This window comes from Vidua macroura, chromosome 5 (assembly GCF_024509145.1).
Source record: "Vidua macroura isolate BioBank_ID:100142 chromosome 5, ASM2450914v1, whole genome shotgun sequence".
Lineage (NCBI taxonomy): Eukaryota > Metazoa > Chordata > Aves > Passeriformes > Viduidae > Vidua > Vidua macroura.
In genome coordinates, this window is record NC_071575.1 from 18,582,466 (window position 1) to 18,597,815 (window position 15,350).

Consider the following 15,350-nt stretch of genomic DNA (forward strand, 5'->3'; position numbering starts at 1 on the left):
GCCTGAGGGGCCAGCCTCGACGCTTTCTGGCATACACCCGCTCCCACGAGGAACGGGAGCAAGAGCCAGGATTCTTCTACTTAAGAAAAAAATAAAGTCAATTTTATTCAAGAAAAACCAAATGCACCCATTGCCACCCCCTCCCCTCAATGGAGGGACTTGGCTCTGCTGTCAAAAAATCTGGGACGTTTCCCTTTCCTTAAAGGCTGTGATGCTGCCAGCCTGACACAGTGAACCAGCTCCTTGGGGAAGCAAGAGCCTGCTCTGGTGTGAGGTCATCAGCACAGGTGAGGAATCACAGGGTGGCTGTGTCGGGTCCTGGGCCAGCCCCTCACCTCTGTCCCTATGGCAGCCCCTCAAGTTGTCTCCCTCCCTACTTTGGCCCTGCTATCACCACACGCCCTCATCTGGCTGCCCTCTGACAAGGGGTTTTGGGGACTCATTTAGAGAGGATGAGCCCCAAAGAGAAGGGATGGGGCATAGGCTGCAGGACAGGCTCTCAGTGGCTCAGGGCTAGTTCCCCAGCATCTTCAGCATCAGCATTGCTTGCGCTGCAGCCACCCACTGGCTACAAAGAGGCTAAGTACCGAAATTCCTCCTGTCCAAAAATTCACCGGGCATTCGCCTCTCTGTGGGAACCTCTGTGGGACCTGCAGTGGCCCCGAGATGCCATGGGCCAGGAACAGCTGCCATCGGCATTTCCAACTACATCTGGACAATGAAACACACATTGCTCGGTGAAACAGCCGCTGGGAAAAGGGAAGGTCTGATCTGGCAGAGGTAGCAGCTGTGCAGAGACCAGGTAGAACCCAGTGGGGGGTGCCAGTGAGATCACCCGTTTAACTAAACAAAAAGCAAAACTGAGAGAAGCAGCATTGCTCATGAGGCTGTTTGGTGTGACATATGCCCCAGCCCACGCGTGTTGGAGGAGGCACCTTCAGCGTGGGGTGTGCTGCAGTGAGGAGGGAAATGTCAGAGAGGTGTCCCCCACACCCTACTTCCCCAGAGGCAGCAACACCCTGACCAGGGGATGGCTACAGTGTTGCCCTGTCTGTGCTTTACCTCTGCGGAAGGGATATCCCACTTTAGCCCATTTGGGGCAACCAGCACCAGCACGCAACCTCCACGGAACAAAAACAAAAGGCAACAAAACAAAACCCACAGCACAAATGGAAAGGGTACGGCCAGGCACTGGCCCAAAGCTGCCAAAAAGGGAGCAAGCCGCTCTGTGTCCCAGTGGTGTCACCCCCACTGCAAGGCACAAGTTCCAGCTACAGCTCCGACTGTGAGCGGGAGATGCGTGGGCCCTTGCGGATCTCCTTCCGCTTCTCTTCCTTCCTCCTCCTCTTCTCCTCATCCCGCAGCGCCTTCTGAAAGGTGTCAGCACTGGGGAAAAACTGTGGGTTGACAGCAAGGGGTCAGCATGGCACAGCACCCACAGCCTCCCAGAGGCACAACCCCTCCAAACCCACCAAAGCCAGTGTACAAGCCTCACAGTCCAGGGAGCTTTGAGCACAGATGCAGCACGAGGCAAACAGAGCCCAACCACGAGGCAGGTGACCACACAAGGGAGGGCACCAGGTGCCCAAAGTAGAGCACAGATGGGGAATTCAGTGTTTGTGTTTCAGCCATGCTTATTCAGTGACAGGGGCTTTTGGCCATTTCCCACAAGCCACCCATTCCATTCCCTAGCCAGCTGCCAGGAGCCGCAACACGGATGGGAAAGCCCACAAGACAAGCTGGCAGCATTGCCATCTTACCTCTGACTGGTCCGTTTTAAAGGGATTGCGGTAATCGGGCGATTTCTCACTGATTCCTAGCTCCTGAGCCATCTGCAGAGCAAAAGGGAGACCTCACTGGGAAGTGGTGCCTCCTGTTGCAACTGTGTGACCAGGGTCACCTACTCTCCCACCAGTCCCCTCTATGCTCTTCCCCCATCCCTCAGCTCAAGGACAGCCCCCAGACATGGGGGGCCCCTGCCTTCCCTTTACCCCAAAACCCTCACCTCCCCCAGCCTAGCAGCAGAGAGGGGTCACAGCAGGGGGGACGAAGAGCCATACCAGCCGCAGGACCTGGGAGTGGGGTCCCTGCTCGAACACACCCGTCAGGTTGCAGAAGCCGATGCCCCAGCGGATGAGGCTGTTCCAGTTGGAGTTGCGGTCGAAGTAGTGGTGCACAATCTTGGGGAAGCGCAGGACGACATCCCCGAAGAAGGCAGTGTTCTCCACCACATGGGAGTATGCTGTGGGAACAGCCACCAGCTCCATCAGCAGAGGCTGAGGGCTCCCCAGCATGAAGTGGTCAGAGAGGCAGCAATAGGGTCCCCAACAGACAGGGACCAGCCTAGGTCTGGTCTAGATACACAGGGGTTTTGTACCTGTGTATCCAGCACTGGTCCCACGAAGAATGTCTGTGGTGCACCAGAGCACCAGAAAAAGGAGAGGGGTAAAAACAAGAGAGGACATACCATCCTTTATCTTCTCATCCTGAGGGAAGGGCCCATCAGGAGGCACATCAGCAGCGATAAGGACAGCACGGGAGTCCTCCAGCACCTGCCAAAGTTCTTGGTCACTGCTTTGTCCTGCCAGCCTTGCCCTGCCCCTGGAGGTGCTGCCACAGCTGCCCCACTTTGAAACTCCATGGCATCCTCCCTTCAGGTCCAAAAGCTCACCTGCCACACACTCCACAGAAGCCCCCAATCCTTCCCATTTCTGCCCACCCATGTGGGCTCAGAGTGCAGCCTGCACTGTGGCTTACTTTGAAGAGTCCCTTGAGCATGATGTCAATGATTTTGTACTGCTGGTTGACGTCATTGAGCTCAATCAAGTTCTTCAGAGCATTCATCTGGTCCTTGCGCTTCACCTCAAACAGCTTCTTATCTGCACCACTGTCAAGGGCACTGTTGACACTCTCCCACCACACTGATGCTCTCCCCCCTCCACAGAGCCTCTGGCACCATCCCAGCCCCCCCAGTTCTCCATGAGGTGTCTGAGGGGCAGTACCTGAGCCAGGATGAAACACAGATTTCCAGTGAACCCCTTGCCCAAACACCCCAGCAGGGCCCTTAACAATGCCGAGACCTTGTGGGGAGCTTTCTACTTGCCAGTCTATGCTCTGGCTAACGGGCTGGAGGAGGAACATGAACTGCCACCTGTGGGAAGCACATTTCTCTCTCTCTCAGGATTTTTCATTGAGGTGCACAGAGAGAAATGTGCTTGCCACAGCCACCTTCCCCATGGGTCTCCACATACTCATTTTTTCATACTTTGCCTGTTCACCACGGGATGTGTGCTAAGAAGGGCTTGCATTAGCTCACCTCCTCACGGGCAAAAAGTGCCTGTGGCACAGAGGAGACTAAGTGCCACAAGCAGAGGAGTCCTCTTCCACCATCCCAGTTGGTGACCCCAAAGCACTGAGACGTGCAGGTGTGCTCTGCCTTCTGGCTGGCCATGCCACTTCCAAGAGCAGACTGGGAAATGTGCACAACAGAGCAGAAAGACCACCAGGCATCACTGCCATTTCTGCTCTTGCACCAAGCCAGGCACTTGGTTAGCAAGCCCAGGAGCTTGGCTAAAGCCCTTCTACAGAAGGACAAAGCAGCAACTTCCCAGTGCTTCTGGATCCTCTCTTTTCCACTTCCTTGTGCTCCTTTCCATGATCTCTGACCCCTTCCCTGTGCATGTGCTCCCTCCAGCCTCCGTAGCCACTAGTGCATACGTGGTCACGAGTGGCAGGCTGCAGAGGATACAGATTTCCAAGCCAGAGTCTACTCTCTGTTTCTCCAGGTCTGTGAAGCTGCCCTGGCACAGCAGCAAGGCCAGTAGAAAGGGGCAGATGATGAGAAAATCCATGTTGGCCGCTGCAGCCTGGAAGAAAACAGACCAACAAAACCAATGATCAGTGAGGAGACTTAGCAAAATGAGAAGTCACACATGCCACCTGGAACCGATGGCATACTGCTCTTGGCACCAGGGTCCTTGCCCACCTCTCCCTTGTCCCCATGAGGGGTTGAGGGATACAGTGGCCAGAGCAGAGCCACATGGTGATGCTGCAGCCAGCTTGTTCTCCCCTGCAAGTGAAGCCCTGATCTCCCCTCTTCTCTTTACCTGCCTGCACTGCCAACCCCAGGCATCTGACCCAGCACTGACCCAACAGAAAATTTAAGTCTTAACCCTTCTTCCAAAAATAATAGCTAGGTTTTTGCTGGGTTTGTGAGGCAAAGCAGCCCAACAACCACAACAGCAGGTCTGGAAGGAAGAGAAGGATCACTGAGGGGTTGAAGTCCATCTCTCCTTCAAGTCCCAGTGCAACCAGTTCAGTGACCTCCCCTCACCACTTGGGGTATTGGTACCTGGACCCTTTCCTTCACTACAAGCTGGGTGCCACCTGCAGGTCCCACACCAAAAAACAACAGCTGAGTGACCCGGTGGTAACCTCCCCCTCCCCCCAAACAAGTCCCTTCCCAGGCAGCATCTGAGGCTTTGCAGGGATGCCCTTGGGCAGAGCTGCTCCTGACCACAAAGGTCCCTCAGACAAAGTCAATGGTTGGAGGAAAAGGTCCTTGAGAATGAGGATCCTCTTGGACAGTCTATACCTGGAAAAGAAGAGCAACAGCTCAGTCCCCAGGCAGCAGAACTCAGGGTGGTCTGTCCTCAGGCACAAGGTTTCCAGGGAGCTGAGCACAGGCCACTGGCAATTACAGAAGCATCAGCTCCTTCAGAGGCATCTGAGCCACCTCCTGCTCCCAAAGGAAAGGCAGATGTGTAAGGCCACCAGAGCTGACTCACCCTATGACCCACTGCCCTCTTGAGTCCGAGTTTGCCTGCCCAGCCAAACCTGTCTCTGTAATGCCCTAACACTGAAACAAAACCAAATCCCTTCTTCTTTTCTTGTTGCTTTTCTTTTTTTAAACAAATACCATTTCTTCAACTCCAAGCCCATGAAAGAAGCAAAGCAGGCAGCACCAGCAGTTATTCCAGCCCTGCAAGGATCAGCAGCAGCTCCCACCATGTACCTCCTGCTGAGGCCAAGCCAAGCATCTTCACACCCCTGGCAAAAGCAGGGGAACAGTGTCAGACAAACATGAGAAACCCTATGAAATATTTTGCTGTTGTGTTTCGTAAAAGGAACAGACTGTAAAGGAACAGACCAGAGTAAATCCAACCAGCATTATTGATGAAGACATGACTGCCCCTGGTGTGGGCTCAGCAACATGCCCCATGTTTCTGACACAGTGCGGAGCCAGGACAGCAGCACAAATCCCCATGCCAGATTTGGGGTCTGTCCCCTCTTCCCACTGTGGTGTGAGGCTTAAGCCATATTCCAGCCATCCTGAATGCCACAAAGCACACCAACAAGCCACAGTTGTGAAGAAAATTCTCCAGCCCAGGCAAACAGATGTTCTGTTGGACCTACCAGCCTGGTCAGCTTCCAAGAGACTGCTTCACCCTGCCAAAAACCATAACCCAAGGACCCAGGGCCTGGCTCAGCGAGGTGGCGCAGGTCTCCCCTCTGCAGAGCCCCCCAGCTGCTCACTACCTCCCAGGCTCTCAGGGAGGAGGAAATGCAGCAACGCAAAAGCAGAAAGAGCAACTGCCCTGGGACCAGGCTCTTGTTTGCCCCTTGGATCACACATACCACCACATAAGGATTGGCTGGCTATTTACCATGCTCATGAAGAAATGGAAAGAGGAACTGGAGATAGCCAGTGGCCTCCAGACCAGGCTGGAAGGCAAAGAGCAGAAATGCTGCCCACAACAGCTCTGCCACGGTGCCTGTGGCAGTCCCAGCATGCCTGCTTAGGACAGGGGCTGCAGTATCCCCCATTTCCAACACTGGAGTTGGGTGGCTGTAAGATGTTCCACAGGTGCAACAAGGGGGAAGATGAGCTGCAAAAAAACCTGTTCCAGGCAGCAGCAGAGCAAAGCACAGCTCTCAGCCAAAGCAGACGCTGACCAGCCAGCTGCTGCAGCACAAGGGCCACCAGCCCGCCTGGCTGCTTCTGAGTCTCGCAACAGCAATGGGCTTCTTCAGAGACACAACAGCAGATGCTGGGGTAGGGAGGGTCAATGTTTTCAATGCAAATGTATTCAGATCCTTCTACACCAGCCCTAAAGATTGTCCCATGAGACGGGTCAGAAGTAGAGGACTGGAGAACCACACCATACTGGAAACCCATCACCTTTTCATCTGATCTGCTGTCACTCATTCTCACATCAGAGCTATTTATTTGTCATCGGCCATCAGGGCTGAAACAAGCCGGTGAAAATGAAGCAGGGCCCGGTTGTTTCTCTCACCCACAAGAAACTCGGGGCCGCTGATGCCATGTGGGACCACCTCAGATTTAGTTCTTTTCACTGCCCTGGCAATTTCACCCCATTTTAACAGCAGAGGACATTCCTTCCTCTCCAGGGCACACTATATGTAATGGCAGAGATGGCAAAGCTCCTTGCAGATGTTCTTCCCCACAAACTCTGTCTCATGTCTTCACACCTGCTGAGGGATGAGATGAGACACAAACACTGCAGAGCTGCTCCTATCTTCCCTCCCTGCTCCTCCCTGAATTGATTTCTGCCAGAGACAGCTCTGCCTGACGCTCCCAGAGCAGTCCAGGGAACCAGGGCCTGGCCTGATGCTACAGATGGAAAGGAGTTTCCACCAACATTGCCTTGCAGCCCTGGCCAGCTGGCTGTTTCAGCAGCAAGCCCACCAGTCTGTCTCACTGTCTATCAACCTCTTAATTTAGATGTGTTTTTTCAAAGACGTGGCAACAGATGCCATGTAATAGATGGTTAGTACTTCCCATTAAAATGTTTTCAATTACTTTATAAATTTTCCTGCAGGAGCCCCATCTGAACCAAGCATCCCTGAGATTTATTCACTTAATGAGCTTGCAAGGCAGAGCCACGCTGCAATGATTTGGTTCCCAGGAGAAACTTTTGCATGACCCCCCTACTTCCCCTCTGCAGGCACTGAAATGCAGGGGGAAAAGCATCATCCTTCACCAGGAGCATGCTGTGGCAAAACAAGGAATGAAAACTCCCTGCCCCATTAATCCATTCCCGAGGCGCTCCTCCAACAAACAGATGAGGATTAATCTTTTGTTACAGATGAGCCAAAAGCTTCAGAAATCAAACACCTCTGCTCAGACTTCCTCTAGGAGGACATATCTATACGGGGCTTACACGACCAGCTGCTTCAGTTGAAACACTACTGGCCATTTACACCTGCTCACCTCCAAAGTCTCCCAACCACTAAGCCCAGAAGCTCGCGTACCACACGGTTTGGCAAACCCGATTTCCTGCTGTGATTTCCAGCAGGAATGGGTCCACTCCAGCCCACCCTCGCGCCGGAGGGGTTCAAGAAGCACCCTGAGGGGCTCGGGCGGCCGCTGGCACAGGAGATGAGGATTCTCCCGCAAGCTCCGCTGAAAGTAAAGGCAATCACACAGGGACGGTGGAAAGGGGACCAGCCGAACCTACCCCGGCCGCCCTACGGGAAACCCACCCGGAGCCGTGTCAAGTGGACGTAGCAGGCGTCACACCGCAGGACGCGAACCCTCGGCGAGGGACGGTCCGCTCCTCCCGCGGCTCCAGCGCGGGGCGAGCAGGTGGCGATGGCAGGCAGAGCCCGTCGGGCACAGCCCTTTAACCCAGGGTCCAGAGAGGTGCTCCGGGGCCGCACTGCCCGCCCCGCTCATCGGCAATCCCGGTTGCCCGGGATGGGGGGCCCCTGCCGGGTCTCTCTCGGGGAGCACCGGCCACCTCCACCCCGTACCCCGGTGCCCCGGAGCGGCCCCAGGGCTGCTCCCGCCATTCCCTCCTGCCGCGCCACGGCCGGGTAGCTCCCCCCACGGCCCCGCTGGGCCTCCGGGGGCGGGGATGGCTCCCGGGCGGCGCAGCCGGTCCCCCACCTGCGGGCCGGGTGCCGAGGCCGGCGCTCACGCCCGCCGCGCTGCCATGCTGCTGCTGCTGCTGCTGCTGCCGCCACCGCCGCTTCGCCGCTCCGCCCCGCCGTGTCACTTCCTGAGCCCCCGCCCCGCCCCGGCAGGCACTTGGAGGGTCTGGAGGCAGCAGGGCAGCGGCGGCTGGGGCTGTAGTCGAAGGGGGTCACTCGTGACCTGGAAGAAGCCTTCTCATCCCTATTAGACACGTAGTGTATCTGCTTCCCCCGGGATTCTGGCTGAGTCCCCGCCGCCCCTTCCAGCCCAGAGCAAAGGGACCATCCCGCAGCCTCATGAGCCAAGGGCAGTGAGCAGAGCACCTCTTCCACAGCATCCCTGTACGACATCGTTTCTCCAGGCAGGTCTGTATTTTGATAGATCAAGGGCATCAACCAAACCTTATCCCACAGAAGGGGAAACTGAGCCGTCTCAATAACAGAACTTTTTTTAATTTCAACAAACCTTTTTCTCAAAATGAGCAACAAGTAACTTCCTTTGTCCATCTTCTCCCTACTACTCACTGGGATGAATGGCAGGATGGGGTCTCCTGCTACATTCTTGCTTTGTTCCTCTGCTCTTTGCACTGTATCTTCTCATTTCAGTCTCCAATGTGCGAGAGGGACACTGCCACACTTCCCAGACATCTGTCATTGACAGCATGAGTGGAAACCAAAGGAAAGGCATGCACGCTATGGGAATTCCCACATTTGACATATCACTGACAGGAAGTTTTCATTACTAAACCAACCCTCCCCAAGCCATGGGACCCCACTCCCAACACAGGTGAGAAACATCAGTGTCAGCAAATAAACCTGAAGAAAAGTTAAAGCTCCATTTTGACCAGAGGAGTTTGTTGTCCATGTCCATGCCTATGTTATTCACATAGCCCCACTGCTGCATTTCAAGTGCATCTAAGATCCTTCCTAACCACCAAAATTTGAAGGTTTCTTAATACATGAAATAAATCAGAAATTAAAAGTAACTTCAAGAATGTAACAAAACCTCCCATCCAAATTCCTTCGTCCCTGTACAGGAGAGGGACTTCATGGGGCTCAATGGCCTCCACCACGACAACGTTCCCTCTGACTGTTCCACAACAGAGCAGTAGTATCACACTAGGGGTAAGCATGAGGACAAGCTACTCCTGACAGGACAAACATCTCACCCACCACGTACCCTACACATGGCTGATGACAGTGCCCTACAGTGAAGGAAGCCCCCACACCCACAGGAAATCACTGCCACAGCCACTTCCATCACTGCTACACGTCTGAGGCAATGCAGCATGATGAAAACAGGAAGGCAAAAAAAAGTTCGAGAAAAAAAACCATACTGCATCAGGTTCCCTCTTTCTCCACAAGGCATCTGGGAGTGGCCTCTGCCTCCATTGCCAGAGAAGAGGATTTAGTTTGCAGTGGCAGACTCTAGGGCCAAACAGAATAAAATCTGGTAATTCCACTCAGTGGTTCCCAAATGCTCTCTGCATTTGGAAAGTGCCTGAGTCATATTTAGGTTTCCACTACTTCATGGGCATACTGGCACTAGATGGCATGCAAACAGAGATTAACTCATTGCTCATCCTCCAGGGAAATCAACAGGGATTGTTACTGCTTTGAAGTCAGAGGCTCCCAAGCCTGCTACCCTTTCATCAGACCACCTCTGCTTTATAGATGAATGCAAGCCCAGCACACAGAGCCTTCTTTAATCCCAATTGTCTCCTCATTTCCAAGATGTCTTCTCAGATTAGGATATGATGAAGTGTTTCATCCCACAGTTAGCCAAGTGTAGAAACCACTCAGTTTTTCAATTTTGTTTGCCTTCAGCTGGAACAAGAGAAGCAGCAGCAAATTAAAGTATCCCTTCTACCTCTGTTACACCTGCCACACACATTAGCTATCAAAGGATACACAATGTCCTGATGCTTTACACACATGGTCCTCTGTCCCAAGAGGCGATCTAGCAAGGTCTGAATGATCCCTAACTGTTCTGGCTCCACCTGGTAATGACTATTCTGAATCTGAGGGTTCAGAAAAAAAGAATGATTTCCAGAACAACATAAAACTGTTGGGCTTGTTTCTTCTACTCCCTCCCTCATCTCCATAAAGACCGATGAGATCTTCAAAGGCCAAAGCAAACACCTAGAGATTCCCTTCTTGTTTTCCTAAGCAGTCACTGCTCTCTTACCTGAGAAAGAAAGAGGTGAAGAGCATGAGACGTGGCCTCAGGCAGCTCTGCTATGTTGGCTTCTGCTGCCTCCTGAATAATCTGGCTAATTTCTTTTTGAGAAATAATATTGCTGCTCTGATATCTCACAAACTTGAACAAAGGAAAAAATAGAGACATTAAATAGTGGAAGACCCACAGAGTGCAACAGTGACTCATCACTTGCAAAGACCACTTCTGTGTACCATTACTGCAGCACCGTAACCACAGGCCTGATTTTTATACCACTTCTAATGGAACCAGTACAAGCATCTATGTTGATGGTGCTCTGATTTATAGCCAGACTTATTTTGGTTTAAGCTGGGAAGGAACTAAAATAAATGAAGTAACCCTTTAAAACTGAAATAAGTACAGCAAATACTCACAGACCCATCTTATATTTGGAGGGGGAAGGTTCACTTTCATAACTCCTTCCTCTCATTCACTGCCATGCTTCAGTATTTCTGCTGGGTAGGATCACATTCCCCCTCTAGCCCACGGACCCCACATACAGCAGGGTAGAATATTGCACTAACTCCCTGTCCTGAAAAGTCAGGTCTGTAAGGTCGAGACGGGAGACAAGCTGCGATGCCAAGCAGCCAACTTGCTGCTCCCTGACTGGTAACAGCAGTTGCCTGTTCTCTGCAAGTTTCCCCTCTCCTCCCCAGGGATCCTAGATGATATAAATAAATGTTACCAACACCAGAAGAATGGGAGGTGCTCACTTACAGCAGCCAGTTTCTGCAGGGTGTGGAAGTTCATTTGAAAGTATCACTATTAATACAGGGCAGGAATACAGTCCCAGGCAAAGCCACAGCAGTATCAGAGACTGTGCTGCATAGCAGGTTAACTACTAATAACCAGGCCACGTGCATTGTACCAACATATTGGGAAAGATGGGGAACAGCCCACCCTTCTGCTGCTCACCAAAGTCATCAGCCTGAGAACTTCTGGCTGCAGAAAGGAATTCTGGCCCCCGCTGAGTAGTGTGAAGAGCAGGAATCGGTGCCACGGCTGTGAAGCAACGTGCAGAGCTGGAAGAGAAGGAGAAGCCAATCAAAGACAGCTGTAAAACTGCCAAAGTGACAGGCTGAACCCAGCTAAGGACAGTCTTCAATACTGACCCCAAGTTTTCTCTCCTAGACCCCACACTGTGAACCACTAAGGGGATATTTTGCAATGTTCTTACTTGCTTTTTAATCTGTCACTCTCTGGGCAAGAGTTCAGTCAAGAGGACAAAAGCTTAATAGCTTTTCAAAGCAGAAAATACATATTGTCCATCTTTGTGCTGGTACAGGAAGAGAAACCTTCTCCTGGGGTGTATGTCATATATAAAACAGTGAGAGAATATCTTTAGCCTGGGGGTTTAAAAATAATACCCTCCAGTTTCAACATGAGGACAACTCTCCTAACCTCAGTTTTTATTTAGCTGCAGAATACACTTTGGGTAATGAAGAAAAGCCCTGTAACAGAAGCCGAACAAACTGAGGCTGGATCTGCATCAGACAGTGGACTATGGGGACCAGCCAGGCTGATGGTAGCAATGCAGCGAGTAGAGAAAATGTTCTTACTAAAGAACATAAACGATAACATAACATGTATTAGGTAAGACCATAAGGCTATGATGGCATGAAGTCTTTCACTGAATGCTGAAATTAAAATGTTATTACCTTGTATTTATTACAGGTTAGGAGCATGAGATGGACAAATAAATCAGCTGATATAACTTGTTATACCATAGCAACTCAGATTGTTGAAAAGGTCTCTTTTCCACTGGCAGTCACATAACCTCCCTATTGCCACTACAAGAATCTTTTCTATAGGAAAACAACACTGAAAAATAATGTAAAATATTTTGGGCATATCTTTCATCTGGGGAAAATGAGAAAGTACCAGCACTGTGCATGAACCTGCTCTGCACATTTGGAAATATCTCTGGATCAAAAGAGGGTTTTAGAAAGCCTCAAGTGAGTCAACTCCTAGAGGCAGAGTCCAGGACAGACTCTTTTCAGTCTTCTTGCATCTTTAAGCCAAATAAAGCTATGACCATCATTCTGTTTGGAATAAGGAGACTCTTGTTATGTTATGCTGATATGAACTTCAGCACCACAACAGCCTAAGTGACAGGTTCAGCTGTTGCTGCAGCAGCATTTCATTAGTTAAATTCCAAATCAGCAGAGCCTCCCCATAACTTTTTTTTTTTTTTTTTTTTTTTTTAATTCAGCCTTTTAATAGCCTCCTTTCAGCTACTGGCTGCATTCATCTGCAGTATTACATCTTTATCCAACCACTTCCTCTCTCCCACCAGTGTTCCTTTTGCCTGGTGTTCATTCACTCCATTCCCTTCTCTATTAGTGTTTAAACAACTGCAGTGAACAGGTCAGGGTACAGAGAACTTTCTGGTTTAAGAACAGAGCCAGCACCTGGACTTTGTGGCAGGAGGCTGACAATAAGCAGAAGGGTCTATTCTTGCCCCCCAGCTGTACAACGCAGTCATATTACGTTATACTGAAAACATGGTATACATTAGGTCTGACATGCACTCTGGAAACCAAGGTTGGAATTCACCCCTGGAAATCCAGAATTTCCATCTTCCATTCCCTAAGGCTGCCTAGTATCCTGATCTCCCTTCCCTTCCTTCAAGGCCAGACTATGACCAACACTGTCCTTTTGTAAGACACATCATGTTCAGATCCTCCCTCCCATATGCTTATGGTCTAAAGGTTTGATACAATTGGCCTGAAGGTCAAAGACGATTCCTATACTCCTTCCATTCCCAAACCTTTCCCTCTTACAGGGTTGGAGAACTACTTTTTGCCTTTTGGAAAGCACCTTGGTGTCCAGAGCCAAAGTGAAGGTTCACGCCTGCAGGGGAGCCAGGCCCTGTGATCTCATTCCCACTAAGCACAATATTAACTTTAGGCACCCAAATAATTTTTCTTGTTTGGCATAAACTGATAACACATTTTCCTACAGTGCTACTGGACAGAGAACAAAGAGCTCAAAATCCCTGCAGGAGGGGAACTAGGAGAAGAAAGAGCATGAAGACTTTACCAACATCCTGGTTCTTCACATACAGATATTCCACTAAGGTTTCTAGGCAGGCAACTACTGCCGGAGAAAGCAGCAAGTCTTTCTGGAATAGAAAGAAAAAAAAGTCAAGAGCTATTGCAAGAGGAAATTTCATGAAGTGTCAGGATCAGAAGAGCATGCAGCACAGGAAAATAACACCTTTAATCTCCTTCAAGGAATGCAGTGTGCTGCAAATTATCTGTCACACCAAGGAGCCAGACAGAGATACAACTACTTCTTTTGAGACTAAAAATAATAAGTAACAGCCTCCAAAGAATAAAGATAGGAGCCCAACACAGCTTAAGAGTTAAACAGAAACTCATGTATTAGCCCTGGAGCCCAGCATCACTTCAGCAAGTTAAATGTATGCTGATGCACTCACTACCCCCAAAAGCACCTTGTCAGGGGCATGGGGGATGGACTGGGATTTGTTATACATTTCCCACATCTGTCCCTATGGATGTGGCATTCCTGCAGAGAGAGATGGGAAGACAGAAATTGTCATTAGTACACAGAATTTCAGCTACTCAGTTGAGCAGCAGGGAGCACCGCATAGCTTGATTTACCTTCTTTCTCACTGCACTGTGCTGCAGCAAGAGCATTTTCCCTCCTCCTCAACACAAATCTGTAAGAGGTGGAAAATGCAGGGAGAAGAACAAAAAGCAGGCAGCCCCTTTGAATCTGCAGCAGGGTGGTTTCTCCTCAGGTTAATGCTCCTGCTTGAAGCCCAGCACTACTGTTGTTCCAAAAGTCATATTTTATATACCTGCAACTGGACATGCACCAGAAGGTTCTGCAGACTGACAACAAGCGAGAAGACCTGCTGCATGGCAAGGGGGTGCAAGGCACTGTCCTGCAGGGATGATGGCTGTGGTTGAGCAGCACTTGGGGCTGTGTTTTGGCTAACAATCACCAGCAGGGAGGAGGAGAAGTTCTGTCGCAGAACGGCTCTCAGGAATTGCATGATGCTCACTAGACAGGGAAGATGCTTATTAGTGTGCGTCGGTGTTTTTCTCTGCTCTACCCTGTGTGTTGGTGCCTGTACAATAGCATGGGAGAGGGCAACGAGACAAAAATGTGAGCTTAATAGCCCACCAGAGTTGTCTGGCAGCTGCTGACAGCTGTAAACAGGAATGGCAACATAAGTTTCTTTGTTCTCCTTCCCTGAGACACGAACAAAGTTCACAGCCAGTTCCAGATGTCACTACCAACCTCCAAAGAAGATCTGTCCCAACACAGAAGAACTACAGAACTTCCCTTTTGCCCCTTCTCACCAGCAGTTACACATTTACAAAGTCATATGGACCAAAGTTTCCAGATTCCCTCCAGCACCCCCACCATCCCATTCCATAGTCACCAGTTCTCCCTTGTTGCTTGTATAATGGTACTAGTGGCTGCTTCCAGACAAACCCCCCTAACAGATGCAAAATACCTAACAGCAGGATTGGCTTCTTATTCCTGAAGATGACTGCATTCAGGACTTCTGTAAGGTCTACAGAGAGTGTCTGGTGAACCTAGAAGAGAATTAAATAGAAGAGAAAAAGTGCTAGTTTGGAGCAGATAGAAAGCTCCATTATGTACTTCTTGTTCTTAGACAGTATCCAGTGATGACCACTGAAAACCAAGGGAACAGCAACAGGGTTTCAGGGGGCTGACACAGAAGGGAGAGTTACATCATTGGACCCACATGTTTCCCTCACCACTAGCCTGAGCTGCACAGCTTCCAAACCACAGTCTTGTTGTCACTACTCCCTGCAGGACCTCTGTCATGTGGCTGTCAGCCTGCCAAGCACATGACGTGGCAGAAACAGCCACCATCAAGGTGGCTCTACCTTAGCCACAAAGCCAGGCAGCAAGACTGAGGAGCCAAGCAGTCAAAAACCAGCAGTGGCCAGAAGCTGTCCTTGCCTGCTGGAGCTGGGGCCTGCCAAGAGCCCAGGGATAGGAACCATTGCATGGGTGAAAGTGGCAGAGGAGTTTAGGGACTTGGGAACTAAGTGAAATAGGAACCATTGTCTTGCAAGGGAAATCTGCAATACATTGTTTCCTTCACAGAACAGTCATTCAAGAGCAAGGGCATGAAGCCTCAGAGAACACCAGAAGAGTTCAAACTCTTCAACAAGCCAGAGAGTTG

The 15,350-nt window shown here is 50.7% G+C and overlaps 2 protein-coding genes across 9 annotated transcripts in view; both read right to left on the reverse strand.

Moving 5' to 3' along the window:
- Window positions 1-80: 80 nt before the first annotated feature.
- Window positions 81-7,987, reverse strand: CCDC134 (coiled-coil domain containing 134). 3 transcript variants are annotated; one of them, XM_053977598.1, is made up of 7 exons: window positions 7,913-7,987; window positions 3,749-3,866; window positions 2,758-2,879; window positions 2,468-2,552; window positions 2,061-2,242; window positions 1,761-1,832; window positions 81-1,397 (listed from the first exon to the last, which is right to left on the reverse strand). In XM_053977598.1, exons 2-7 carry the CDS (start codon window positions 3,849-3,851, stop codon window positions 1,272-1,274), a joined length of 690 nt encoding a protein of 229 aa, XP_053833573.1. In that variant the 5' UTR covers window positions 3,852-3,866; window positions 7,913-7,987; the 3' UTR covers window positions 81-1,271. The 3 variants fall into 3 exon arrangements, with proteins under 3 accessions (XP_053833573.1, XP_053833574.1, XP_053833572.1); XM_053977599.1 differs by lacking the exon at window positions 7,913-7,987 and adding an exon at window positions 7,507-7,528; XM_053977597.1 differs by lacking the exon at window positions 7,913-7,987 and adding an exon at window positions 4,595-4,769.
- A 394-nt stretch (window positions 7,988-8,381) lies between these two features.
- The window catches only part of MEI1 (meiotic double-stranded break formation protein 1), a 38,740-nt gene continuing 31,771 nt past the window's right edge, over window positions 8,382-15,350 (reverse strand). For 5 of the 6 annotated variants that reach the window (XM_053977592.1, XM_053977595.1, XM_053977591.1 and 2 more), the window contains 7 exons: window positions 14,649-14,730; window positions 13,983-14,188; window positions 13,199-13,280; window positions 11,072-11,178; window positions 10,127-10,258; window positions 9,850-9,959; window positions 8,382-8,586 (listed from right to left, as the gene is read on the reverse strand). In XM_053977592.1, the coding sequence (XP_053833567.1) occupies window positions 8,541-8,586; window positions 9,850-9,959; window positions 10,127-10,258; window positions 11,072-11,178; window positions 13,199-13,280; window positions 13,983-14,188; window positions 14,649-14,730 (765 nt within the window). In that variant the 3' untranslated portion in view covers window positions 8,382-8,540. The remainder of the gene's footprint in view (window positions 8,587-9,849; window positions 9,960-10,126; window positions 10,259-11,071; window positions 11,179-13,198; window positions 13,281-13,982; window positions 14,189-14,648; window positions 14,731-15,350) is intronic. The other variant, XM_053977596.1, reaches the window with a different exon arrangement.